The 27,671-nt window shown below is 37.2% G+C and overlaps 3 protein-coding genes across 6 annotated transcripts; 2 read left to right on the top strand and 1 right to left on the bottom strand.

Annotated features, from left to right (window-relative positions):
- Nucleotides 1-299: 299 nt before the first annotated feature.
- On the bottom strand, nucleotides 300-2,933 carry LOC106169654 (uncharacterized). The gene is made up of 6 exons (XM_013549194.2): nucleotides 2,770-2,933; nucleotides 2,421-2,446; nucleotides 2,142-2,262; nucleotides 1,556-1,600; nucleotides 1,053-1,184; nucleotides 300-709 (listed from the first exon to the last, which is right to left on the bottom strand). Exons 1-6 carry the CDS (start codon nucleotides 2,905-2,907, stop codon nucleotides 524-526), a joined length of 648 nt encoding a protein of 215 aa, XP_013404648.2. The 5' UTR covers nucleotides 2,908-2,933; the 3' UTR covers nucleotides 300-523.
- Nucleotides 2,934-3,056: 123 nt separating this feature from the next.
- On the top strand, nucleotides 3,057-14,969 carry LOC106169650 (uncharacterized). 4 transcript variants are annotated; one of them, XM_087001983.1, is made up of 13 exons: nucleotides 3,057-3,194; nucleotides 4,801-5,104; nucleotides 6,960-7,024; nucleotides 7,292-7,501; nucleotides 7,741-7,970; nucleotides 8,146-10,033; nucleotides 10,217-10,304; nucleotides 10,854-11,093; nucleotides 11,456-11,623; nucleotides 12,162-12,442; nucleotides 12,651-12,836; nucleotides 13,112-13,518; nucleotides 14,188-14,969. In XM_087001983.1, the coding sequence occupies exons 3-12, from the start codon at nucleotides 6,977-6,979 to the stop codon at nucleotides 13,253-13,255; spliced, it is 3,483 nt and encodes a 1,160-aa protein (XP_086858109.1). In that variant the 5' UTR covers nucleotides 3,057-3,194; nucleotides 4,801-5,104; nucleotides 6,960-6,976; the 3' UTR covers nucleotides 13,256-13,518; nucleotides 14,188-14,969. The 4 variants fall into 4 exon arrangements, with proteins under 4 accessions (XP_086858109.1, XP_086858110.1, XP_086858111.1 ...); XM_087001984.1 differs by lacking the exon at nucleotides 3,057-3,194 and having other exon boundaries at nucleotides 4,693-5,092; XM_087001985.1 differs by lacking the exon at nucleotides 3,057-3,194 and having other exon boundaries at nucleotides 4,693-5,104; nucleotides 10,857-11,093.
- A 2,426-nt stretch (nucleotides 14,970-17,395) lies between these two features.
- On the top strand, nucleotides 17,396-23,844 carry LOC106169646 (uncharacterized). Its single transcript, XM_013549178.3, has 9 exons — nucleotides 17,396-17,679; nucleotides 17,946-18,155; nucleotides 18,395-18,624; nucleotides 18,824-20,639; nucleotides 20,838-20,925; nucleotides 21,977-22,144; nucleotides 22,609-22,889; nucleotides 23,099-23,284; nucleotides 23,480-23,844. The coding sequence occupies exons 1-9, from the start codon at nucleotides 17,632-17,634 to the stop codon at nucleotides 23,528-23,530; spliced, it is 3,078 nt and encodes a 1,025-aa protein (XP_013404632.2). The 5' UTR covers nucleotides 17,396-17,631; the 3' UTR covers nucleotides 23,531-23,844.
- The last annotated feature ends 3,827 nt before the right edge of the window (nucleotides 23,845-27,671 follow it).

Genomic DNA, 27,671 nt, shown 5'->3' with positions numbered 1-27,671 from the left:
ACTTTGCATATCAACATAAATTACATAGCCAAAGAATTTCTTTGGCTGTGTTATGTTATAGAAATAAATAACTTTTTTATCTTCAATCAACAGTTAAATACTGTAATAATTTACCTCCAATATTTCAAGCATATATATCCCCTGATAAGAAGCCGCATTACATTCCCTGATGAAAATGCTCTGTTAGACATCAAAATATTCTAGGTAAACTATTTCACTATTTAGCTGTTGATTGAAAAAATACTTTATTCTTATAATCTACGTAATTTTTTCATGTTTTCCTATGTTTATTTAGTTAAATCTTATATCTAATAGTATGTATTTTTCTGAATTATTAAAACTTGATAGCGTGGTGGTCAGGAACTACTGTACCAGCAAACTGTTTCCACACCAGATAATTTTTTTCTCTGACATACTTTTGTGTAAAGTCACTCAAAGTTTAAGATATATTCTCATAGACTCAATAGTGTGCATCCAACAGATATAATCAAATCATTCAGTCAGTCAAAGTTGACAAAATGAATCAGTCTGCACCATGCGAGTGCCCTTTGGTAGGTCTCATACTGAAGTGTGGGAAGTACATTTCTGCTCCTCCAGATTTTGGAGAACAGAAGTACAAGCCCATTTGCACTGTAGCAGTGGCAGCATGGTCTAAATGTGCGATGCGTATAAAATTCCAGTTTGAATCTGAAGGTAGCTTGCTTTCTACCTGAAATGTTAGAGCCATGAAAAACTTATTTTTGAGGTTAAAGAGTCGTTCTAATCAGTCTAACCAGAATTCTGTGCTCCATCTCTGCAGAGAAAAGTGTGCAATGAATTCTGAGTAGACAGTGGCAGTAGAAGGTGGTTCTTATCACTAAGATCATATTACTAGATTTCAGTATTAAGAAATGTTTTGGTATTTTAAGACCCAACAACAAAAAACAGGTGTATTTACTGTCTGCCATATAATAAACAGCAACTTATTATTAGAATACAAATTAATTAATTGTCATTAATAGCAATCATTTAAATTATAAGAAACAAAAAGCATCATGTTAAAATGTATGTACCACATATGAGTTTCCTTGCCTGTACAATCTAAGGCACAGTCTGTTGCCCTGCCAGTCCTGCTTTGACCAATCACTGAAGTCATTGGTCACCACACAGCCAAGTCCTGGATGTCCATCTACATATTCTATTCCCTAGTAATGACAGCAAATTTATAACAAATTTATATATATATATATATATATATATATATATATATATATAAAATAAAAAAAATTGATTTGTTGACTGAATTCAAATTGAAACATGGCATATCAACTGGTGATGCATTGATCAGCAACAATATGTGTTCGATACCAATTTTTACTGTTGTATCAGTATAAATTATCAATGTACATAAATGTATCTACTGTCACTCATGCAATTACTACCACTGTCATGTTTTAGGCAATCGCATCTGGACCAACCTTTAATATGAAAAAACTGGTACCAGACTGATTCATGCAAATCACAAACATAAACACTTTATATTTTGTGTGGGTGATGGTAAATAAAGTGTACATACACACTTGATCCAGTGGAGAGTGTCTGTACGAACCATGAGACCACACTTGAAAAATTAATAAAACATTATTAAAATTAGCATCAAACCAATATATTCTCATCATAGTTTCAAGGGATAACAACTCTTCGTATGAGATCCATATAAGTTCACAATAAATTAATTGTAAACAACTAATAAAAGTAAAATATATTACTCACAGAAGTATAATAAAAAATTCTATATTACCATCAAAATGGCAGTTATTGCAATTATTCTGGAATCTGTACTTGCTACCAGACCACATCACCCCCCTCTGTAATAATCTCTTAATTGATTATTACCAAAAAAAAAAAAAAATTTTTTTAAAGAAAAAAACCAGGGACAAACTTTGAATGCAGGAACAGATTTAAAAAAACATTGGTAGGTATAGGGTAATTGTTATTTCCCTCAGAAAAATCTATTTTTTGGCCAAAATGAAGTTATTATCCCTTTAAGTAGAAACAAAAGTAATATGAACAGTCACAAAAAGCATATCATTATTATAATTACTGTCAGAATGGTTATGAATTTCTTGAAGCACTAATTAGAATAGCCTACATTGTATTACCTGGTCAAACTGGTCACTAGATTTTATTTCAAATTCTGTTTCCATAACAACCTTCTCTTGACTGACATCAAGGTACAGAAAATGTCCATTGTCAGCCACAAGCAGGGGTTCATAGTATGTCCTATAATGTAAAGAGAGATCACATAACCAGGTCAACGTACAATCAAATTGATTCACTATATCAAGATGACAACTTGGATAATTTGCGCCATAAATTTAATTTATTTAGACAAATTTATTTGCAGTAATAATTAAAGTTACAGTAGTAAATTGACTTACTTTTGCCAGAAGTCTGTTTTGGGGTCCTAGAAGAAAAGTTATAAAAAAAGCATAATTGATTAAATAAAATACCAATGACGCAACAAAATTATGACTATAATACAGCAATAATTATCATTATTGCAAAAATCAATTTTAACTATTAAAATAAATAAATAAAAAAGTAAATACATGTATATTAATAATGTATTTTATGATGGCACAAAAGGCCTTGTTCAAATGGGTAGTGTAGTCCAAATAAACACCCTCTAGTGCTGTTTTCAATACGCTTTTTAACATTTTATAGAGTTTATACTAATTTTAATAGGCTGAGTAGGTCTAATAAGTAATAGGAAGTATTATACGTTACCGTGATCGCAAGTAACCCTTTGTTGTTTCTGGCTTTGGTCTTCCACGTCTTGGGTTCCGTGTACCACTTGAGACCATCAGGTAATTGGTCAGATTCAAATGATGTGGACATTAAAGGCTGATCGCCCGAGGAAGACATAATGTGCTGGTGATATGTGAAGGTATTTCTCTTACCCCAGGTACGACAGCGTTCTTAGTGTCGATCAGAGGAGACTGATAATGATCACTGCTCGACCTGCGTGTTGGAATTGTGTCATGTGAATCAATAAACTTATCACAACCTATCATGACCTACATGCTACTGGGAAGGGCGCTCTCAGTTCTCTCTGGTTTTAATACATGCAGTAATGAGGAAGAGACAATTTTGAACGAAAGTGGATTGTGTGGCTCAACTAACACAATCAGGGCCACTGTTAAATTGTGCAGGTAAGACGATACCCAGTGCGTCAGAACTTACTTGCGTAACTCTTGTTTATTATTATTATTATCTAATCAGTCGGTTGTAACTAGGCGATCGGTTTGTATTGATTACTGCATGAGTGAAACAGTTAACGTTTGATTAGTCTGAGAAAACTTGTGACGGTACAAATAACTACTGTCCCATTCCGTCTGCTTCGTCACATGGCAGGGCGTCCCTTGTGATGAACTTTTACCCTGTTAAATTCATATATGCACGGGTTACTTGTTAAAATTGCTGCCATTTAGTTTTATCTGGTATACACATGCTAAGATTCCAAACATGCCGGATCTTTCTTCACCAGAGCCTAGGTTTTCTGATGCAAAATACAGTAAATTTAATGGTCCACGGGGCCTATTATCACTCTCTCGCGCATTTCACAAACATAACACGCTGTCATGAGTCGTAGGCCTATCAAGAACTCATTTTGGGACAGTTTGTGTCTATCCCGAACAAAGGTGTTCATCTCGTTGTAACGTCTGAAGAAATGCAACTGCAAGAAAAAAAATATATTATTTGAAATTATCCTCGCCATCATGTTTTTTTTCGTCTTGCACGTGAGAATATTTCTTAACTACATATATGGTTGCTCAAGTTTGCCTATTAACTTAGTGATACTTGTGTTAAAGGGAGTGAGGGTAAAACAAAAGGGAAGAAAAAAAGGAAAAACGATAATAATAATAAGAAAAGAAATTCTCACACAATGAAAAGGGAATATTTATGCTTCCTTAGGAAATTTAATTTCTCGTTAATTGTTTTGGTCTCCTTTAACAATAGTTTTTCGTTTGCAAAAGTTTTTACCTTTTCGTTCGTTTTAACAATAAAATAAAAGTCTTACAGACGCGAGTTTAGAAAAAAAAAGATTTTTCCGCGGGCAGATCCATGCCAGTGTGATAGGCGTAGATCTAGAACCAAGTCTAGAATTGCAGTAAATGCTCGATTGCATGTGCCTACGCATATGAGTTTATTATAATTGCAAAGTCCTGGCAACTATTGAGTTCTGTTGACATGAATACGTTGTTATATTCCCATCACTCAAAAAGACATAATTGCCACCCACAAATCGATGAACATGACATGATTTGTACATACCTGAGATGTACCTGACATGATTAAATATTTAAGTAAAGCGTGACCATCAATTTGTGGTATTTGTTTTGACTACTGGATATATGCACGTTGACAGTAAAAGGTAATAGTCTCAACAGTACTTAGTTCACTTTTTTAAAAAATCAGAAAACTTTTAAAAATAATAGAAAATGTCGTCAACATAAAGTCGCCCGCATGCGAAGTCACAATGTGATCGACTTTAGTTCCTTCTGTTATGCTGACAGAGTTCTAACAAAAAGGTAAACGGTACGAATGTTAAAATACTGTTACGGTCGTGTGGCACTAGTTGCCTGTCAGTTTCATACATATGCAAAAACTAGTGCGTTTATTAAATTTTTTAAAAGGGAAGCCATTGACTTCACAGATTACGATCTCGAGTACAGTATGCATTTGGGTGCCTATTCTTCCCGTTTAGTCGCGACCTCTACTGTGTATCGATTGTTGTAGCAACCATTGTCCATTCAGCAGGTACACAAAGAGACAGCATTAATCATGAAGGTAGAATGTTTACAGAACGGCACGGCCGGGGAGCAGTAAGAAAACAATGAGTCTCTGGAGTCTCTACACTGAGTGACGTCTCTCACAACGCGTCGAACAGTGTCACACCGACCGCTGAACTGATACACAGAGATAACACACTTACGGTTAAGGTGAACAGTTGACTCGTGCTAAGCAGGAGAAGATAAATTTGAAGGATGGAATGAGGCATCTGACCGTGCCTTGATGTATTTATACCTGACTTGGATTGATCGAGAAAGTAAGTCGGCTGGTAAGTAGTTGATCTCATTACATGTGATGGTCATTGATTTGTGCCTTGTTAACACCTTTCGATTAACTGGACGCACGTACCTACCAAGAATGCGTCCTACATAAAGCCCAGAATAGCGTCTTCACTGTATTGTTATGTGGGAAGTTTCTGGAATAGGTATTAGTTTTTTTTCAGTAAAGAATCTACTTGATATGATGTTTAAGTAGGCGTTGAACCAAAGTAGTTCTTTTGTGAACGACATGAAATGACCGATTACGTCATATGAGGCAGTAAAGGTACGTGTGTACTATAATGCCAGGACACTTGTTAATACCCGTGAGTTTTATGACCATGTTCCCTTATTACAATGTATCATTATTACACAACGAATATGAGGCGATTAATTCCAAATGGCTCCTGTATTTACAGGATCAGGGAGCACAGCTCTTAACTGAGTATAGCTTGATTGACAGTGTATCTGTGACATGTGCAAATATGGTTGCGTTTTGGGTTACTGAAAAATCAGACCTAGTTTAAAAGATAGTTGAAACAGCGAGGTACTATTACAGTGTGGCCTGGAGATAGCAGCAATTCTTGGGTGTACGTGCAGGGGGCACCTAAGCCTCATTACATTCTTGGATCGACTAACGGAGAAAAGGTTTAAGTTACAGGAAGTGATACCAAAGAAACTAGAGGTCTATCAATAACATGAATAAATTTAGTCAACGATTCGCTCAAATAATGTTCCACAAAACTCAGTTGCCTGTGTACACAGTTCTTCCTGGTTTAATTTGTTATACAGATGCTACTGTTTGGTTTTGACAAACATCTTTATTCGATTCCACACATAACTCATAATGACAAAGTCTGCCATCGACAGTTTTTTTAGTACATTTTGTAATATGACAGAAAATTGCTCTGAATTTCGAGTACCTAAAGCAACGTGGTCATGGGAACTGACCTCAAACATAAAGTCCACGTGCGTCATTTGTGATTTGTAAACTTGATTAAGCAGTCCTTGGTAGACGTAATGTTCCTTGGTTCAGGGTAAACTTTTTAACGTACTAAAGATAAGGATTTTCATTGAAACATGACAAAAAGGAAAATTAAGTTTCTTTTAAATATAAAGCCAATTGAAAAAAGGTCTGTTTACTGTGATCAATTCTTTTATGTGTGTCCGTTAGATACCTAATCTATTTTAAATGTTACCATGAGTAACGATAGCTGAATAAGATAATCAGTTGGTGACGTCAGAAGTATGTATCAATCATTCGTTTACAGCTCTGTATGACCATAGCTCAAAGGAATGGTGCTGGTAAATCAGGGCATTTTGCTTTCTTTTCGACGCAATCTTTTAACTATTTTATTAAAAATGTACGTGCAAAATGTCACAAGTTGCATACATTTTCCCTTGTTATTACTTTACTTCTGTACTTATCGTTTATGCAATGCAACCCTTGGTTACGATGGTTATGGTCTTTATTTTTATTTTACAGTAACTTCTCTAATATTTGAATGAGTGTTGGCGACTTCATTAGAATCGTGAAATTTTAATTTGCAGCTTCTGAGACTGTCACCACTGGCGAGCTACAGAAGCTATAAAAAGTCATTTTGAAGCTTAATCATTTTTGTTTGTTGAAAGCCAAAATCAAGAACACTGGAATCCTTTTAGATAACTGAATTAAGTCAAAAGTTATCGTTTGTAAATAGCCATTATCTCTTGGAAGTGGATGTGTATTTTATGGACGGTCTCTATCAGGTCTATGTGATGTTACTTATAAGGACACCGATATCTTGACAGCCCAATGACTGATTTTCACATAAAACATACGTCATCTTCATTTTTATTCAAATAGTTTTTTTTTCTAAATTTCAGATTGACACAACAAAGTCATGGGTTCCGGAGCGTCTACAAACAACAAAACTGCTGTGAGACCAAAGGTAAAAGACGTCTTGGCATTGTTTGTTTTTAATTAAAACCAAAAAGTCATCCACTTTACAATTATGTTGGTGTTTTCTTTCTATGAAATTCTTTTCATCTTCTTCAGCTCCTATTCAATGCTTTTTGCTATTTATTTGCATCCTGATACTGGTTCATCTTCGTCCTAGGTCCCAGAGAGGCATAGACAATAAAACCATGTTTTACATTTAACTACATTTTACCATATTAATGTAAATCTGAAAAAATATTTTTGTGTACTCTTGTAGCCATCGGAAACCAATGGTCCAAGCAGCTCTAGATCTGGGATTGAAAATGACGACAAAGCTGCTAGAATAAACGGAGCGGATACAGAAAACCAAAAGGAAGAAAACGAGAAAGTATCCGTCAAGATCCCTCCGCCTTGCCCCCCTGTGACGCGCAAAGTGCAAGTCTTCACTAAGGTTTTATTCAAAGATGTAGACAAAAAAGTTCTTAAGGTAAAGAAATTTCAAGGGATGTTGGTTTACAGTAGAATAACTTCTTCGTGTACTTATTTCATGCAAGGTTTCATCCGGAAATAGTTAAAAGAAAAGTAAAACTAGAAGCACAACTATTACAATGAGATGTTCCATGATCATTCTTCCAAATTACAGCAGCATAATCAGATAACAATATCTAAACTATACCCTCAATAAGTTTCTGATGTTTGATATATGATTTTCCATTCACATGTCAGGCCCCAAAAGACTTGATGGTAAAGCCGTTCCCAGAGTTGATCCAGTACCTCACAGAGGGCGCTAGTAATGACGTAGCCAAAGTGCGCGCAATATTTCAGTGGATAGCCTCTATTGATATCCATGGAATGGGAATGGACAGCCTGCCACCACAGAAAACACCATTGGAATATCTTCTGAAAATCAAATGGAATATGGGCAATCATGCTCATTTGTTTTTCTCTCTTTGCCGGTGAGTTTTATTCCTTAAATCTTGTTTCGGGAGGGGAAGTTGCTTATTTAAAGTGTCCTGTGAGCCCATAAGCTGGCTTTACTTGTTTAGAGAAGCCCTACAGTACTATAGAGCCCTGAATGTATTGTTTTCCAAAAAAAAAATCGTGAATACAAATATATAATGTATATTTCAGGCTAGCGCAGTTGCCATGTGTCATTGTCAATGGCATAAATAAGAGTGCTGCGTACGAGATAGGCAGGCCCGTGGACAAACGCCGAATGGCCGCCCAGTGGAACGCCGTATACGTGGACGGAGAATGGCGTTTAATGGACGTCTTCTGGGCGTCTTCTTGTGTTGTCGGTAGAACGTCCAAGGAGTGGACTCTTCTAGACATAGATGGTAAAATTGTCAGCGATGATAGCGATGATTACGAGGAGGGCGATGAAGAAGGAGAAACTCATCATCGAATAAACGAATTTTACTTTATGCCCGATCCAGATCAATTTATATTTACTCACTTCCCCAATGATCAAAAATGGCAATTGCTTGAAAAGCCTCTCACTGTTGATGAATTCGGCCAAAGTATGTATGCTAGGGAGATGTTCTGGAATCTTGGACTGAAACTAGCACCGAACAGCCTCAAGACCTGTATGGTGAAGTCCAACAATGGTGAAATAGATATTCCCTTTGAACTCCCTGCATTGGATGCCATAAACGTAAAGTTTAGGTACATGTTGTATCGCAAGGCGGGAGGCTCTGTGGCAGGAGGACAAATGGATCGATTTGTGTTTTACACACGACAAGGGAAAACTCTGAACTACAATATCAGATTCCCCGTGGCAGGTACCTTCAGGTTGGATATATTTGGACAGGACATCACTAAACACGATAGCCTTGACTTGTGTTGTGCCTACGTGATCGAATGCCCGGAACCCAAACGCAATGTGGAACCCCTGCCCGATAACCCAGTCATTGGTTGGGGACCAGGCGCCGAGACCGAGGACGCAGGCATGACTCCACTGACACATGACTGCGGGCTTGTCGAGACGGAAGATGGATGTGTTGAAATGAAATTCAGGCTGAAAAAAGATGTGTCCCTGCTCCAAAGTCTGCTGAGTAACAAAATGGACGAGAAAGTCTTGGAAAATTTTGTGATCAGTCGCGTTGAAAATGGTGAGGCCTTCGTCACGGTGCGCCTACCGAAGAAAGGTGAATACGCACTGAAACTGTTCGCAAATGATCGGAACGACGAAGGAGATATTCCAAACGTCTGCAATTACCTCATACGCTGCTTAAACGACAAAGTGAAAAACGAACCTTATCCACATGTTCATAACGGAGCTTTGGGGAAAGGGAACTTTGCAAGTAAATTGGGAGTTGTCCCTCTTAATTACCCTGGAGGACTCATAGAAACCGACGACGGTCAGTGCACACTTCAATTCCGAGCCCCCAAGGGAGTTGAACTTTTCTGTGAAATTCACTCAGCCGGTTTAGATGATAGTGCCTTTGAGAATTGCCTGCGTAAGACCGGTCCAAATGCTGGCGGGGAGACGTCTTTGGAAATCACCTTACCTAAAGCTGGGGAGTACTCCGCGAGCATCTACGCCCGCAGAACGGAAGATCCGGACCGCATCTACAATGTCCACAACTATCTCATCATTTCAAAAGCTGACCGAAGCGACGCTGATGTCAGCAACAAGGGGCTGAATGAGAAGCCTGAAATGCCAGATGTGGACAAACCTAAGGTTACCCACAAGGGTACAGTCGAAATCCGCCTGCCCAAATCATTTGAAAACCTTATGGCTGAGCTCCAAAAGAAGAACTCAAACGACCCTGTCAAGACACAGCAAGTGACCCTGAGGGAGGATGGTGGAGAGTACATCGTGAGGATTGAAGTCCCGGATGAAGGAGAGTACCTGCTGACTTTGTTTGAACACACGGAAAGCGGGGCACTGTCCAATCTTGGCACATACACCGTGTACAGCGAGCCAATGGCTTCGGCTCCCGTCATTGTCGTAAGTCAAGAAGACAAGCCAGGTTATGGGGAACAATCATCCGACAAGGATGAATTAGAATCACGGGTAAGTTGTATTCAGTTTAATATTCTTTTCCATTTACCACATCGGAACAAAAATATATCAGTTAAATTACTTTTAATAGAATGGGTGAATGCCTCCTTATTGATGGTGTTTGTTTTATACGTATGATTGTCTGCATGTTTACTGGATATATATCATAATTTGTGTGGTAATTTGTTTCCACAGATATCAGAACAGTCAGAGGAGCCGCCTCCTGTCACAAATCAAATGTCAGCAGAAGAAAAGAAGAAATTAGAGGAGGAGAAAAAACTTGGTATGTTTTAAATTTTCCTAGTTGCTGACCTTTGTTCACCTGCACATCTCTCCCATTAACCTGCAATTGCTGCAAACATTCATTTCGGCTTTCGTTTCTTTTTATAATTATGATTCAGTCATTATCTTCCTACGTTCAATTATCTGATATCTTCTAATATGAGTGTAATTATTTGGCTTAATTTTTCAGTTATTTTGATTCTTAATAATTTTATCTTGAAATAAGAATAAAATAGTATTTTTATTCTTCAATCAACAACTAATATTGGAATTGTTCACCTTCAATAATTTGATTTCAATATCAGCTCTTGATTGAAGAACAAATTACTACTTTGTTCATTTAACATAGCAATTCTTCTCCGATTTGTAGACAATGAATTTTGCAAGTAGAACATTTTTAGGTTTTGATTACCTATTTTTTCTTAATTTGAGTGTTCTGTACTAATTATCTTTTATCTCACTTCCTAACTTTTTACTTTAAAAGTTTTATTAATTTTATTATTTCTTATTACGCATCTACTCTGTTTGCTCATTCCACTAATTCCACTAGCAGCTAACGAGGAACTGCACTGTTCTCATAACGATGACCCAGACATTGAAACTATTCCCCTTATGGAGTTGCCACCAAATGACGTAGGCAAAACTGAAAATGTACAAGAGGACAGATCAGTTCCCCAGACTACTCCGTTTTTATCGGAGGAAGATGAAAGAAAACTTCGAGAGCTGGAGGAAGAGAAAAAACGGGAAGAACAAGAAAAACAGCGTCGAAAAGAAGCAAAGAAAGCCCTTGGTAGGAAACGCCGCAATTAAAAAAACTTGGCGTAGCCCACGAATCCCCAAACTCCGTTAACCCCCGGGATTTCCCTTTTCCCTTGTATATTAACATTCTTTCTGCTTTCCCATCAGCACAATGTTTTATTTGCATTGATTGATGTTCACTTTCACCGTCAAATTAAACCAAACTAGCCTATTAATTTATGTCAACCGTTGTTGTCGAGTTCATCAGAGATGGTAAACCACAGCTTACAGTCGAAGCGTGCATTAATCACAAATAAAAAAACACCAATCAAAAAAGTATGTTTGAGATGATGACGAAGTTTTCATAACACATTTTTAAGATCTTTGTTAAAATATCTCCTTTTTTTCATTCAGCCGAAAAGCGGCGAATGTTGAATAGCAAGCTGAAGTTAGCCATGGAATCCAAAGATCCTAACGAACTTGCCGTAGCTATCAAAGAATTCGAGGATAGTGGTTTTCCTGATAATAAGAATAACCTGGAAAAGGCAAAGAAAATGCTGATGCTGCTGAAGGCGAAATCGGGTGAGTGTTTTAGAAGCTGCATCATTTCCCCGTATTTTGTCTGCAAAGCCACGTTACTCATTAACTTATATATATATATATATATATATATATATATATATATATATTCCCCTAGCAACTAAATAAGGTTTATTAAAATGTATTTTGTTCACCAAAGAGACTGTTCCTTTGAGTGTGTTATCTTCCTGTACTAATACAGTAATGGAATTTTTACACGTGTAAAAATCAAATTTGTAGTACGGCTCAGTGGCTAAATTAAATACAAGTAAGCAGTGGAATAGTTTTTCGCAATGGTTGTAACGAAGGGTGACGTATGTAAGCACTGGGTATTGGTTGTAGATATTTGCTGTATCTAGCTGTTTTTATGTACTAAGGTTTAATCTTATAGAGTACAGCCAATGAATTCATAAATGAAAATATTGCTTTATATTCATAAAGCAATATTTTCATAAATGAAAATATTGCTTTATGAATATAAAGGTAGTTGAATGAGAATAGAGGCAAAATCTAATTTTTGTTCGCTTTTGCTCATTTGCAGATCTTGTGACAGCAATGTCTGTTCGTGAAGTGGATGTGTTAGAGAGGGCCATAGAAGCTGGAGAGGCTGCCAACTACAACAAGAGCTTAAACCTTGAGCTTGCTTACGCCAAACGTGTCCTAGAACACCTAAGACACATTGAAAAACTGCGCCATGATATCCTGAATTTGGACCAAAAGACCATAGCTGAGATACGCAGTTATTCCAATCCGCCGGATGCTGTTCATCAAGTCATGGCGGCATCGTACCTTTTGCTTGGGTTAACAGAAGACCAAGTGAAGGTAAGTGATTTACTGTGATTTATAAATAATATTTTTATCTGTGCAGATATCTCTGAGAAAATGCTTTACATGAAGCACAAGAAAACATTTTCTTTTAATTTTGCTTAAAGTCATTTTTAAAAACTTGCCAAATTAAAAAAGGTTTCAATTTTAGTCACTCAGTGTGGAATGTAATTAATGGCAGTCTCCAAATTGATCTATTTTATAGGAATGGCGGTCTGTACAAGCATTTATGGGCAAAACTGGTAGAGAAAGCTTGAAACGGAAGGTTTCTCAGTTTAACGTTGAGAAACTTGCAGTCGATGTTGCCTTGCGAGCCAAGGAGATAATGGCTAGATTCAGCAAGGAGGAAGTACATGATGTGAGCGCCGGGGCGGCCACATTTTATGTTTGGGTGCGTATTTATCACAACCATCCACAATGTACAGCTACATAAAAATTACTTTTATACACAACTGATTATTATTCTATTGTACTTTGCCAAGTCACGTAAATCGCATGTTTGAGCAGTAGAAGGGGAGCAATATTGGTTAGTTTGTTTCTAAAATACGTATTATTGAAGTTGTCATACTACGGAAGTAACTATAGCCTTCATACCTTTTAATAATGAAGAAATAAATTACTTTTTAACATGAGTATAACAAAACACTAAAATGATGTTTATTACAGGCCCAGGGAATGATTGCCGAATGCGAATCGCGTTTTACCGAATCAGGCGGTGATTTGAGCACAGTTCGACCAAAAACTGCCAGAGGGAAATCTGCCTTTGGTGAACGCAAACCCAAGGATCAGCCTACACAAGGATGGGCATAACGATTTAACAGCATAACATAGGGACATAACAGTCATGCCCTAGGATAGCCCACGCAGCGGTGGGCATAACAGTAGGTCTACGGCAGCATAACATAGGGGCATAACAGCAGGGATAACAGTATTGTGCTCAGGTTTATATTTAAAAAATGGGTTTGAATCCCTTACGTGCGTATTAAGAGAAGTTAAGTTCTCTGTAACCTGCTGGCTTTTTTGTATTTAAACATTTGCTTACTGGACTCATGAGCCTGTATTGTATAGTATAGGTATCAGTGTATGATAGTCAGAAAGGTTTCATTTATGCTAGATCCTGAAATTTGATTTACCTGTTGACTGTTTCGTCTGTTCACTCTGACAGACTTGGTCACAACTGAATTACCTGTTCAGGTGAAGGTGAACAGGTAATTATCTCAGTCTTGATGATGACTTGTTAGCCCCTCTCGCCCCCTCCCCCCAGGGTGGGTTTGAGAATGTCGTCATACACATGGGACAGCTTGTGTGCTCCTTCATCTCTGTTCATGGTGTGTTTCTTCCTTCTTATCCAGATCGATTCCAAAACTTTGCGCTTGCTGTAGTCATTTTCACTGGTTAGCACCTTTACATTGTCCCATTTTGGCACATGGTTGTTATCTGACATATGATCTGTGATGGCAGATTTGTGTAGAACTCCTGTTGACATAGAGCGTTTGGATCTGGTGTTAACTCCCTCACCTACATTTTCCTTAACATCTTTCTTGTGTTCCTCTAGTCTTGTTTCTAATTTTCTTCCCGTCTCTCCTTCACCTGAACAGGTAATTCAGTTGTGACCAAGTCTGTCAGAGTGAACAGACGAAACAGTCAACAGGTAAATCAAATTTCAGGATCTAGCATAAATGAAACCTTTCTGACTATCAAAACTAAGATCCAATGAAACTATTTTCACATTTGAAAACCAGGTATCAGTGTAATTATTTTGTACGGTAGCTTTGTTGCACATACTATTGTACTGCATCTGTGTTTTTTTAAAAAGAACATAAAACATTATAATTATGTTTTTGGATTATGGATAACAGTTTTTAATATATAATTATTTCTAATTTATATTTCAAATACCCACATCTATGCATGTTACTCCATTTTGAATTTACTTTATTATTATAACTTTATTATTATTATTAAAACAAAAACAAAAAAATCACAGAGGTCAACATTTACTTTTATTGTACATATTTTTTAAGTTGCTCTGGCTAGCGCTTTATGTATTTTACAAACAGTTTTATCTCATGACTGATTTCCTGCAAGATGCAAGTCCGTCGAAGTCATGCTGTGATATTTTTCCGACCGTCCGTGCTGCGCTTTAAAAGGAATACTTTATTTGCAAAACAAAAGCCAAATTCGTAGATATTGCAACTTTTGTGTAAGTCTTGGATTGTTTTGTTATATTTTTTATTTTATATTTATTTATTTAAATTAATTAGATTTTAATATACTGCTGGTATGACCGTAGCCAAGTTGAGGCTGACGAGACACCCCCGTGACGGGCCTACATGTACATAAAGTTGGTATTATACATGCATCAGCTGTATTTTTTTTCACTTTGGTGGAGTTTGCTTCATCTAGGATATTGACTCGTAGAACGAGCTCAGTAAATGATGTCACAGGCAACCCATATATAGGCCACAGGTCTAAATCCGCATGTTTATTAGTCTAAGGAATAAAACACATTTAATACGACAAATAGACTTAGTTCTCGTTTTGTTTATTATACAACTAGTACTTAAATCTTTGTTAATGAAAGGCGCATCTACAATCTTCGGAGAAGCAGTTCCTGAAATGTGCTTAAATTTTCATCGTATGGCGTTTGTCATAAAGTAGAACATTCCTCGCTCTATTTAATGTCCTGCAAAGGGATTTGATTTCAGTCAACCTTATCACGAAAGATAAGTCTAGATGGTCGAAACTTCTTAGCCGCGTTGACTCGCAAGAGCATTCCATATAATCTTATAATCAATGAATATTGTGTTCTAAGTACCAGTAATATTTTGTACATGTATACACCCATACACGTTAGGGATATAAGGTAATACATAATTTGAATAAATATTGTGCCTTTCAGTTGCTTGCATGTACGTTTTCTTCAATGAATCAATGAAAACGACATTCAAGTGATTTAGCATGACTAAAGCATTATGCAGTGAGGTTGAAATATTTCTGCCAAAGAGTTCGGATTTCTCCTCGAAAACGAATTTTTAGGGACAAAAAAGTTTCTCGTCATCTGGGGAAATTAAGATCAAGAAACAAAAACGACTTGATTATGTACATTTGGTAAACCTCATTTCACAAGTCAGTGATTGTTAACCAGATATCTCTTACAGACAGTTTTCAATATTGGTGATACTTATCGCTGTCTTGTCATTGAGGAATATGTGAAATTGCTTTCTGGAAATGATAGCACTGCTGGATTTTATAGAAATGACGCTTAGTTTGAACATAGAAGTACTTCTATGGTTTGAATAATGCAGTTAGCGTGTACACGAACGTGAACTTGAAAGAATGGTCTTCTAATAAGTACTATTATCGGAGCAATGTACGTACCAAGTGTAATATCAAAAACCTATTCAGTCTATTCAGTAATAAGCAAATGCTTGGGTTTCTAACATCAATTGAATGTGTTTTTATTCTCCGTTTAGTGATATTAGAACGCATATCTTCCAAAAGGTGTGTTTGCAAATAGCGTTTAATTTATTTTTGCCTATAGTTTATTAATATTAGAGCACCAACCTTCTTATACCCTCTACCAGGGTGAGTGATAGATTTTTTACAGATATTCACAGATATGTCTCTAGCTAGATGGATGGTCATTTTCTGAAAATTTGTGGTGTTCACATGGTTTTCACATGGTCATTTTCTGAAAATGACCATCTATCTAGCTAGAGACATATCTGTGAATATCTGTAAAAAATCTATCACTCACCCTTTTAGAGGGTAACCTTCTTATAGGGTGGAGAATAAAAGCCGATAACCCCGGATAACTCGAGGCACAAACCTGCTCCAACTTTTGCACAATATATCATATAACGGTTATCACAATGTGCCTACACTTCACCCAATTCACCCACTGTATGCAGTAGGGACCTAAGCCTCGTTACATTATTGGATCGACTGATGGGGAAAAGATTTAAGTTACAGGAAGTGATACCAAAGAAACGGGAGGTCTATCAATAGCATGAATAAATTTGGTCAACGATTCACTCAAATAATATTCCACAAAGCTCAATTGCCTTGTGTATACATTTCTTCCTGGTTTAATTTGTTACATAGATGCTACTGTTTGGTTTTGACAAACATCTTTTTTTTTTTTTTTTTTTTTTTGATTCCACACATTACTCATAATGACAAAGTCTGCCATTGACATAGTTTTTTTTAGTACATTTTGTAATATGACAGAAAATTGCTCTGAATTTCGAGTACCTAAAGCAACGTGGCCATGGGAACTGACCTCAAACATAAAGTCCACGTGTGTCATTTGTGATTTGTAAACGTGAACAAGCAGTTCTTCGTAGAGGTAATGTTCCTTGGTTCAGGGTAACCTATTCGAACATGTTTAAGATAAAGATTTTCACTGCAACATGACAAAAAAAGTTTATTTTAAATATACAGCCAAAAAAAGGTCTGTTTACGATGAACAATTCTTTTTTTTTTTTTTTTTGTCTGTCAGTTAGATACCTAATCTATTTTAAATGTTACAATTAGTGACGAAGGTGCATGTATCAATCATTTGTTTATAGCTCTGTGTTACCCCAGTCTGAAAGTAATGGTATTGGTAAACCTGGGCATGTTTGCTTTCTGTTCGACGCAATCTTAGTAATCGATTAAAAACGTACGTGCGTAATGTCACAAGTTACATACATTTTCTTGTGTTATTAGTCCACTCCTGTTCATATCGTTCATGTAATGCAACCCACAGTTAAGATGATTATGATCGTTATTTTTCTATTACAGTAGCTTCTCTAATATTTGATTGAGTGTTTAAGACTTCGTTAGAATTATGACACTTATATTTTCAGCTTCCGAAACGGTTACCACTGGCTAGATGCAAAAGCTATAAGAAGTCATTTTGAGGCTAAATTATTTTTGTTTGTTAAAGGACAAAATCGAGAACACTGGAACTTTCAGATTATTAAAATAAGTCAAAAGTTATCGTTTGTAAATAGCCATTATCACTTGGAAGTTGACAACTGTGCAATTTATGGAGCGCCTTTATCAGGTCTACGCTATGTAGGTTGTAAGGACATCAATATCTAGATAGTATAGTTGCTGGTTTTCACATGGAATCATGCGCCATCTTGATTTTTATTCATGTAATTTTTTTCCACACTGCAGATTGAAACATCAAACACATGGGTTCTGGAGCGTCTAAACACCACAAAACTGCCGTGAAACCTAAGGTAAAAGGCGTCTTGGCATTTTTCTTTTTTAATTTAAATTTACAGTCACCCAAAATATCCATTTTGGTGATTTCTTTCTGTTGATTTCTTAACATCTTTCTCCAGTTCCTATTCAATGCTTCTTGCTATTTATTTGCATCCTGGTACTGGTAAAACCCTCATCCTAGATTCCTGAGAGCCATAGACAATAAAATCGTGTTCTACATTTAAGTACATTTAACTATAGTAATGTAAATCTGAAAAAACATTTGTGTGTACTCTTGTAGCCATCGGAAACCTATGGTCCAAGCAGCTCAAGATCTGGGATGGAAAATGACGAAAAAGCTGCTAGAATAAACGAAGTGGATACAGAAAACCAAAAGGAAGAATACAAAAAAGTAACCGCCAAGATCCCTCCGCCTTGTCCTCCTGTGACACGCAAAGTGGACGTCTTCACAAAGGTTTTATTCAAAGATGTAGACAAAAAAGTTCTCAAGGTAAAGAAATTTCAGGGGATGTTGGTTTACAGTAGAATAACTTCATCTTGTACTTATTTCATGCAAGGTTTCATCCGGAAATGACTAAAAGAAAAGTAAAGCTAGAAGCACAACTATTACAATGAGATGTTCCTTGATCATTCTTCCAAATAACAGCAGCATAATCAGATAACAATATCTAAACTATACCCTCAATAGGTTTCTGATGTTTGATATATGATTTTCCATTCACATGTCAGACCCCCAAAGACTTGATGGTAAAGCCGTTCCCAGAGTTGATCCAGTACCTCACAGAGGGCGCTAGTAATGACGTAGCCAAAGTGCGCGCAATATTTCAGTGGATAGCCTCTATTGATATCCATGGAATGGGAATGGACAGCCTGCCACCACAGAAAACACCATTGGAATATCTTCTGAAAATCAAATGGAATATGGGCAATCATGCTCATTTGTTTTTCTCTCTTTGCCGGTGAGTTTTATTTCTGAAACCTTGTTTTGAGAGGGGAAGTTGCTTATTTAAAGTGTCCTGTGAGCCTATAGTGTGGCTTTACTTGTTTAGAGACGCCCCAAAGTAAGATAAAGCTCTTCTTAATTTAAGTGTCTTCAAAAATAATAATAATAATAATAGTAATAATAATTATGAATACATATTAATATGTATATTTTAGGCTAGCACAGTTGCCGTGTGTCATTGTCAATGGCATAAACAAGAGTGCCGCGTACGAGATAGGCAGACCCGTGGACAAACGCCGCATGGCCGCCCAGTGGAACGCCGTATACGTGGACGGAGAATGGCGTTTAATGGACGTCTTCTGGGCGTCTTCTTGTGTTGTCGGTAGAACGTCCAAGGAGTGGACTCTTCTAGACATAGACGGTAAAATTGTCAGCGATGATAGCGATGATTACGAAGAGGGCGACGAAGAAGGAGAAACTCATCATCGAATAAACGAATTTTTCTTCATGCCAGATCCAGATCAATTTATATTTACTCATTTCCCCAATGATCAAAAATGGCAATTGCTTGAAAAGCCTCTCACTGTTGATGAATTCGGCCAAGGTATGTATGTTAGGGAGATGTTCTGGAATCTTGGACTGAAACAAACTCCTAACAGCCACAAGACCTGTTTGGTGAAGTCAAACAATGGTGAAATAGATATTCCCTTTGAACTCCCTGCATTGGATGCCATGAATGTAAAGTTTAGGTACATGTTGTATCGCAAGGCTGGAGGCCCTGTGACAGGGGGACAAATGGACCGATTTGTGTTTTACACGCGTCAAGGAAATACTCTGAACTACAATATCAGGTTCCCCGTGGCAGGTACCTTCAGGTTGAACGTATTTGGTCAGGACATCACTAAACATGATAGCCTGGAATTGTGTTGTGCCTACGTAATCGAATGCCCGGAACCCAAACGCGATGTGGAACCGCTTCCTGATAACCCAGTCATTGGTTGGGGACCAGGCGCCGAGACCGAGGACGCAGGCATGACTCCACTGACACATGACTGCGGGCTTGTCGAGACGGAAGATGGATGTGTTGAAATGAAATTCAGGCTGAAAAAAGATGTGTCCCTGCTCCAAAGTCTGCTGAGTAACAAAATGGACGAGAAAGTCTTGGAAAATTTTGTGATCAGTCGCGTTGAAAATGGTGAGGCCTTCGTCACAGTGCGCCTACCGAAGAAAGGTGAATACGCACTGAAACTGTTCGCAAATGATCGGAACGACGAAGGAGATATTCCGAACGTCTGCAACTACCTCATACGCTGCTTAAACGACAAAGTGAAAAACGAACCTTATCCACATGTTCATAACGGAGCTTTGGGGAAAGGGAACTTCGCAAGCAAACTGGGCGTCGTGCCTCTAAATTATCCTGGAGGACTCATAGAAACCGACGACGGTCAGTGCACACCTCAGTTCCGAGCACCCAAAGGAGTTGAACTTTTCTGTGAAATTCACTCGGCCGGTTTAGATGATAGTGTCTTTAAGCATTGCCTGCGTAAGACCGGTCCAAATGCTGGAGGGGAAACGTCTTTGGAAATCATCTTACCTAAGGCTGGGGAGTGCTCCGCGAGCATTTACGCCTGCAGAACGGAAGATCCGGACCGCCTCTACAATGTCCACAACTATCTCATCATTTCAAAAGCTGACCGAGGTGACGCTGATGTCAGCAACAAGGGGCTAAATGAGAAGCCCAAAATTCCAGATGTGGACAAACCTAAGGTTACCCACAATGGTACAGTCGAAATCCGCCTGCCCAAATCATTTGAAAATCTTATGGCTGAGCTCCAAAAGAAGAACTCGATCGACCCCATTAAGACACAGCAAGTGACCCTGAGGGAGGATGGCGGGGAATACATCGTGAGGATTGAAGTCCCGGATGAAGGAGAGTACCTGCTGACTTTGTTTGAACACACGGAAAGCGGGGCACTGTCCAATCTTGGCACATACACCGTGTACAGCGAGCCAATGGCTTCGGCTCCCGTCGTAAGTTGTATTCAGTTTAATCAGCGTCTTTTCCATTTACCTCATCGGAATAAAAATGCATTAGCTAAGCTACTTTTAGTCGAGTGGGCGAATGCTTCCTTTTTGATGCTGTTTCTATTATATGTACAATTATCAGCATGTTTACTGGATGTATATCGTAATGTATATCGTAATATGTGTGTTGATTTGTCTCCACAGATATCAGAACAGTCAGAGGAGCCGCCTCCTGTCACAAATCAAATGTCAGCAGAAGAAAAGAAGAAATTAGAGGAGGAGAGAAAACTGGGTATGTTTCATTTTCTTGTGAACGTGCTTTTTTTGCACCATCACATCTCTCTCGTCAACCTTCATTTTGGCTGTCATGTTTTTCTTTAATTATGATTAAGTCAATTATCCAATATATCCTAATATCAGTGTAATTATTTTAATTCACCGTGGCTTTTCTTTTCAGTTATTTTGATTCTTGGTAAATTTTGTCTTGAAATTTTTCAAAAACAATAAAAATAAAGAAGTAATTCTTATTCTTCAATCAGTAGCTAATATTGGAATTGTTCACCTCCAATATTTCGATGTCTGTCTAGAGCATGTTCATCAGGAAATAAGATTTACCATCATCAGGAAGTATATATTCTGGATAGAGGCTATTAACACGAGTAGACTCTTTTCCCGATGATACTCTAGACAGAGGCCGAAATATTGGAGGTTAACTATTTCAGTATTAGTTGTTTATTGACAAACAAATTACTTTTTTATTCTTGAAACATAATGATTCCTCTCTGATTTATTGACAATGGATTTTATTGAACTTATATGCACGTGCATGTAGTACGTTTTTAGATTTTGATGACCTATTTTTTCCTAATTTGAGTGTTCCGACTAATAATCTTTCATCTCACTAACATTTTTCTTTGAATTTTTTTTTATTAATTTTACTGCGTCTTTTTATGCATATGCCCTCATTCCACAAATCGCTTAAGTAGCTAACGAGGAATTGCACTGTGTTCGTAACGATGACCCAGAAACTGAAACTATTCCCCGGGATTTTCTTTTTCCCTTGCATATTAACATTCTTTCTGCTTTTCCCTCAGCACAACTTTTAATTTGCATTGATTTATATTCACTTTCACCGTCAAATTAAACCAAACTAGCTTATCAACGGTACCGTTGTTGTCAAGATCATCAGAGATGGTAAACCACAGCTTACAGTCTAAGCGTACATTAATCACAACTTTAAAAAAAATCAGTTTAACAAGTTTGTTTCATAAAATGATGAAGTTTTCATAACAACATACAGTATTTTAAATATCTTTTTTATAATGTCTCCTTTATTCATTCAGCCGAAAAGCGGCGAATGTTGAATAGCAAGCTGAAGTTAGCCATGGAATCCAAAGATCCTAACGAACTTGCCGTAGCTATCAAAGAATTCGAGGATAGTGGTTTCCCTGATAATAAGAATAACCTGGAAAAGGCAAAGAAAATGCTGATGCTGCTGAAGGCGAAATCGGGTGAGTGTTTTAGATGCTGCATCATTTCTCCGTATTTTGACTGCAAAGCTACGTTACTCATTAACTTGATTTGCAGCTACAAATATATGTTCTTTTGAGTGTTTTACCTTGAATCTTCCTGTACTAATACAGCAATAGAATTACTAAGCGTTTAGAAAATACATTTTTGTACGGAATGTGGCTAAAATTAAATTAAATAAATCAATAAAATTACATGTAGAATAAAATCAAAGTCGAGTTTGAACATAGTAAATGCGTTTAGCGAAAGGGTGATGTAAGCACGGGGTATTGGTGGTAGGGTAGATGCTGTATCTGGCTGTTCATAGGTACTAAGATTGAATCACATCGAGTAGGCCTACAACCAATAAATACATACTGAAAATATAAGTATATTAATAAATAGGTAGGTAAATGAATGAGAACAGAGGCAAAATTTAATTTTGTTCACTTTTGCTCATTTGCAGATCTTGTGACAGCAATGTCTGTTCGTGAGGTGGATGTGTTAGAGAGGGCCATAGAAGCTGGAGAGGCTGCCAACTACAACAAGAGCCTTAACCTTGAGCTTGCTTACGCCAAACGTGTCCTAGAACACCTAAGACACATTGAAAAACTGCGCCATGATATCCTGAATTTGGACCAAAAGACCATAGCTGAGATACGGAGTTATTCCAATCCGCCGGATGCTGTTCATCAAGTTATGGTGGCATCGTACCTTTTGCTTGGGTTAACAGAAGACCAAGTGAAGGTAAGTGATTTACTGTGATTTATAAATGTTTCTTATCTGTGAGGATATCTTTGAGAAAATGCTTTACATGAAGATTAAAAAGACATTTAATTTCAATGTTGCTTTAGTCTTTTTTCAATTGCTAAAATGTGAAAAAACTAAGGTTTAAATTTTAGACACTTAGTGTGGAATGTAATTAACGATAGTCCCCAAATTGATCTTTTCTATAGGAATGGCGGTCCGTACAAGCGTTTATGGGCAAAACTGGTAAAGAAAGCTTGAAACGGATGGTTTCTCAGTTTAACGTTGAGAAACTTGCAGTAGATGTAGCCCTTCGAGCCAAGCAGATCCTGGCCAGATTCAGCAAAGATAAAGTACACGATGTGAGCGCTGGGGCGGCCACATTTTATGTCTGGGTGCGTTTTTATCACAGAGTCCCACAATGTTCTATTAGTAAAAAACTGACTGTTATCTACACTTACAACTGATTATTATTCTGTTATACTTTACCAAGTCATGTAAATCGCATGTTTGAGAAACAGTAGAAGTTGCGCAATATTGGTTAGTTTCTTTTTAAAATACGGATTACATTGAAATGATGTTTATTACAGGCTCAGGGAATGATTGCCGAATGCGAATCTCGTTTTACCGAAAGGCGGTGATTTGTGCACAGTTCGACCAAAAACTGCCAGAGGGAAATCTGCCTTTGGTGAACGCAAACCCGAGGATTCGCCCACACAAGGATGGGCATAACAATATAACACAAGATAAGGGCGTAAAAGCAGAGATAACAGTATTGTGCTCAGGTTTATATTTGAAAAAGGGATTTGAACCCCTTACGTATTCAAAAATTTGCTTACTGGAGGCAAGCACCTGTATTGTATAGTATATGTATCAGCGTAAATGTGTGGCCAAAGGATTCTTTATTTCCTATTTTGTACGGTAAGTTTGTATCACATACTTTAAAAAAAAACAATCGCAGAGCTTAACATTTCTTTTAATTGTAAATATTTTGCTCTGGCTTTATGTATTTAAAAAACAGTTTTATCTGAGGGCTTATTTCCTGCAAGATGCAAGTCCGTCGAAGTCATGCTGTGATATTGTTCCGACCGTCCGTGCTGCGCTTTAAAAGAAATACTTCAGTTGCAAAGCAACAACAAAAGAACAACTTGGCTTCGTTCATTGTATTAATTAAAGCAAATTCGCAGATATTGTCACTTTTATGTTAGTCTTGGATTATTTTGTTACATTTTTATTTCACATGAACTCCTTTAAATGAATTAAGATTGATGTTAAAATATTGTTGGCATGACCGTACCCAGGTTAAGGCTCACGAGACATCCCCAGAGTAAAAGTAACTTTTAACTCCTTAAACGTGTATCAGCTGTACCTTTTTCACTTTGGTGGAGTTAGCTTCTCATCTAGGATATTGACTCGACTCGTAGAACGAAGTCAGTAAATGATGTCACAGGCAACCCGTATATAGGCCACAGGTCTGAATCCGCATGTTTATTAGGCTTCGTTCACATGCAATGTCTATTTTCTAAATTCTATTTTCTATTTGCGCTTATAGTAACTTATAGTAACTGGCTCGCGCTGCCAGTAATTACGCGGCGGGATATCCAGGGCACAGACCGTGATCATAAGACATGCCGCAAATAGAAAATAGAATTTAGAAAATAGACATTGCATGTGAACGAAGCCTTAGTCTACGGAATAAAACACATTTAATGTGATAAATACACCGAGTTTTCGTTTCGTTTATTATACAACCAGTACTTAAATCTTTTTACAATCTTCGGAGAAGCAGTGACTGGGATGTGCTTAAATTTTCATCGTATGGCGTGGCGTTTGTCATAAAGTAGAACATTATCGCGTTTGCTGGTTTTTTTTTTTTTTTTTTTTTTTTTTTTTTTTTTTTTTGTCAAGGCACTTTCTGTCCTCCAAATGAATTTGACTTCAGTTCAACCTTACTACGAAAGATTACTCTAGATGGTCGAACCTTTTAAGTCGCGTTGACACGCAAAAGCATTCTATGTAATCGTATAATCAATGGATACTGTGTTCTAAATATTCCTGTTTTTTACGCCCATACACGTAGGGATGTAAGGTAATACATATTTAGAATAGATATTGTGCCTTTCAGTTTCTTGCATATACGTTTTCTTAATCATTTGAATATCATTTTCATTTATTAAGCATGATTAAGGCATTATGCAGTGAGGGTGAAATATTTCTGCCAAAGAGTTCGGATTTCTCCTAGAGAACGATTTTTAGGGGAAAAAAATGTTTCTTGTCATCTTGGGGAAAATAAGATCAAGAAACAAAAACGACTTGATTATGTACAGTTGGTAAACCTCATCTCACAAGTCAGTGATTGTTAACCAGATATCTCTTACACACAGTTTTCAATATTGGTGATACTTATCGCTGTCTTGTCATTGAGGAATATGTGAAATTGCTTTCTGGGAATAATAGCATTGCTGGATTTCATACACGAGATGAAAATTAGTTGACAAATGACCCTCAATTTGAAAATGCAGTTAGCGTATGCGTGAAGGTACAGCTTGAAAGAATGGTCTTCTAATAAGTGCTATCCCCGGCGCAATGCACGTACCAGGGTAATATCAAACCTATTCAGTAACAACAAAAGCTTCGGATTCTAACATCAATTTAATGTGTTTTTATTCTACGTTCAGTGATATGAGAACAAAATTATATCTTCCAAAAGGTGTGTTTGTAAATTGCGTTTAATTTGTTTTTACCTATAGTTTATTAATATAAGAGCGACAGCCTTCTTAAAGGGTGAAAAATAATTTAAGCCGATAACCTCGAGGCAGAAACCTGCTTCAGCTCTTGCATAATAAATCATATAACGGTTCTGACAATGCACCTACACTTCACCCCGTCAAACAATCTACAAGACGTTTACAATTATTTCCACGCGAATAATTCGCTTACCTGTACTAATATCTTCTGTAATATAAACTTCTGAGACGTAATTTAGTGTAATTTATCTCACAATTGTGCAAGGGCTCGTGGCAGCAAATAAATGTGCCTTGTTATGAAGGGATGGGATTGATTTTGCCAGGTAGAGACTAAAGAAAAGAAATCAACCGAACTCTTAATCTTAATTCCCAAAATATTGCCCTGTATAATTTGATAAAATACCTATTACCAGAACCACAAAGTATAGTCCTGGCACATAAAAGATTTGACTCAATGGCTTTTATAACAACTATGTGAAAATAAATAAATTAAATAAAAAGACTACAGTCCAAACTAGCAATGAGGAAAAAACTTTTTACAGTCCTTTGGATAATTACCGTCTTCCAGACTACTGCGTCCTCTGCTCAGTTAATTATTATGATTTCAATCGGAATTGGAAAACAAACCCCGCCAAGAAAGTTACATAAGGTAATTAAATGAACAAAATGTGTCTAAATCCTTGAAGTATATCGGCAGAATTGACGGACAATTCCCTGTTGGTAATCAAAAGTTACTACATTGGAGCCTGTCTAGCCAAGATATGGTAAACGGTGGTCGAAGAGACACTGGAGGGAAATAAAATGACTTTATCCCAGGTCTAGGAATATGTACTTGTGGAAGGTTCAAGATGAGTGATTGTAGAAAAAGTTACTGAGAGCAGCATAAAAGTTTATGGATATGAAGACCGTTTAATAAGCTTTTCTTTTCGTTAAATAAGCTTTTAGGAGACGTTGCAATTTTTTTAATTTTAAGCATGTTATAAAAGCTATTGCGTCTATATATGTGCCAGAGTTAGGATCCAACCTAAGAAGCCTAATATTTACCATGAAGCAGTATATTTAGAGATCATACGTTGTTGTATTTTTATTACGGGTTTCTTATAGAATCTTAATTCGGTGGGTGTTTTTGTTTGTTTCTTTGGTTTTTCATCCACCCTATGTATACAGACCACCCCCACTTTTTTTTTACTCACTATAATATAAATATATAATATATTTTCTATCATGTACGCCGTTGTTCGAAAAAAAAACTTTTTTCGAGTTTACTTAGAATTACCATATGGCTTACCATATCACGCAACACAGTCATTTCACGAATTATTTGTCTACATATATACAGACTATACAATAAGCCAATATCGCATCGATTTTGATTTTGACTACTTATGGCACGCAGCTGATTATTAATTTTGAGTAATCCTTTACCATGCCATATTAAGTCAAATTCTCTTATAAGTCTAAGCCAGGATTATGATCAACGTCATCCCCAGTCTCGTACGGCATGCGAAGATATCTGCAGCGTTCAAGTTCTTGACGGAGAGTGTCGGAAAACAGGTCCTCCTCCACTGTATCCCTCTCCTCCGCCTCCTCCAGCCATTGCTCTAAAATTCTATTCACTTTCAGTTTGTCAAACACACCCTTGATTAGAGACCGAAACCTTTTGCGATAAACTCTTTTCTGAAGGAAAGGATTCTCTGTTGGTGCGTCGCTCGGTCCATCTGTATCACAGTAATCCTCGCAGTTTGAAGCTAGGTGGATCCTAGGTTTAGTTTTCTTTCTTTTCAGCCTTAAAGATTTTGAGTTGTTGTCGGAAAGTTCTATGTAGACATCTTGCAGTTGATCTGTGTTTTGTTGTGAGTGTTTCTCGAGTTCAGTCTTTGTGCTCTCTCTGATAGGCGCCAACGGACACTTGTTTTTCAGCGTCATTTCGTTTCGGAGTAACTGTGCCCTGTTAGACCCTCTAGAAGTAGACGGCCTAGGGGAGAAACCAGTTTCTCCTAGAAGACTCCCATCGCTCCACGAACGGCGCAAACTA

This window comes from Lingula anatina, chromosome 1, assembly GCF_051362555.1.
Source record: "Lingula anatina isolate TDL-2025a chromosome 1, LinAna3.0, whole genome shotgun sequence".
NCBI classification, from domain to species: Eukaryota; Metazoa; Brachiopoda; class Lingulata; order Lingulida; family Lingulidae; genus Lingula; species Lingula anatina.
Note: the sequence above shows the minus strand (reverse complement) of the source record. Positions and strands in the feature narration are given on the sequence as shown.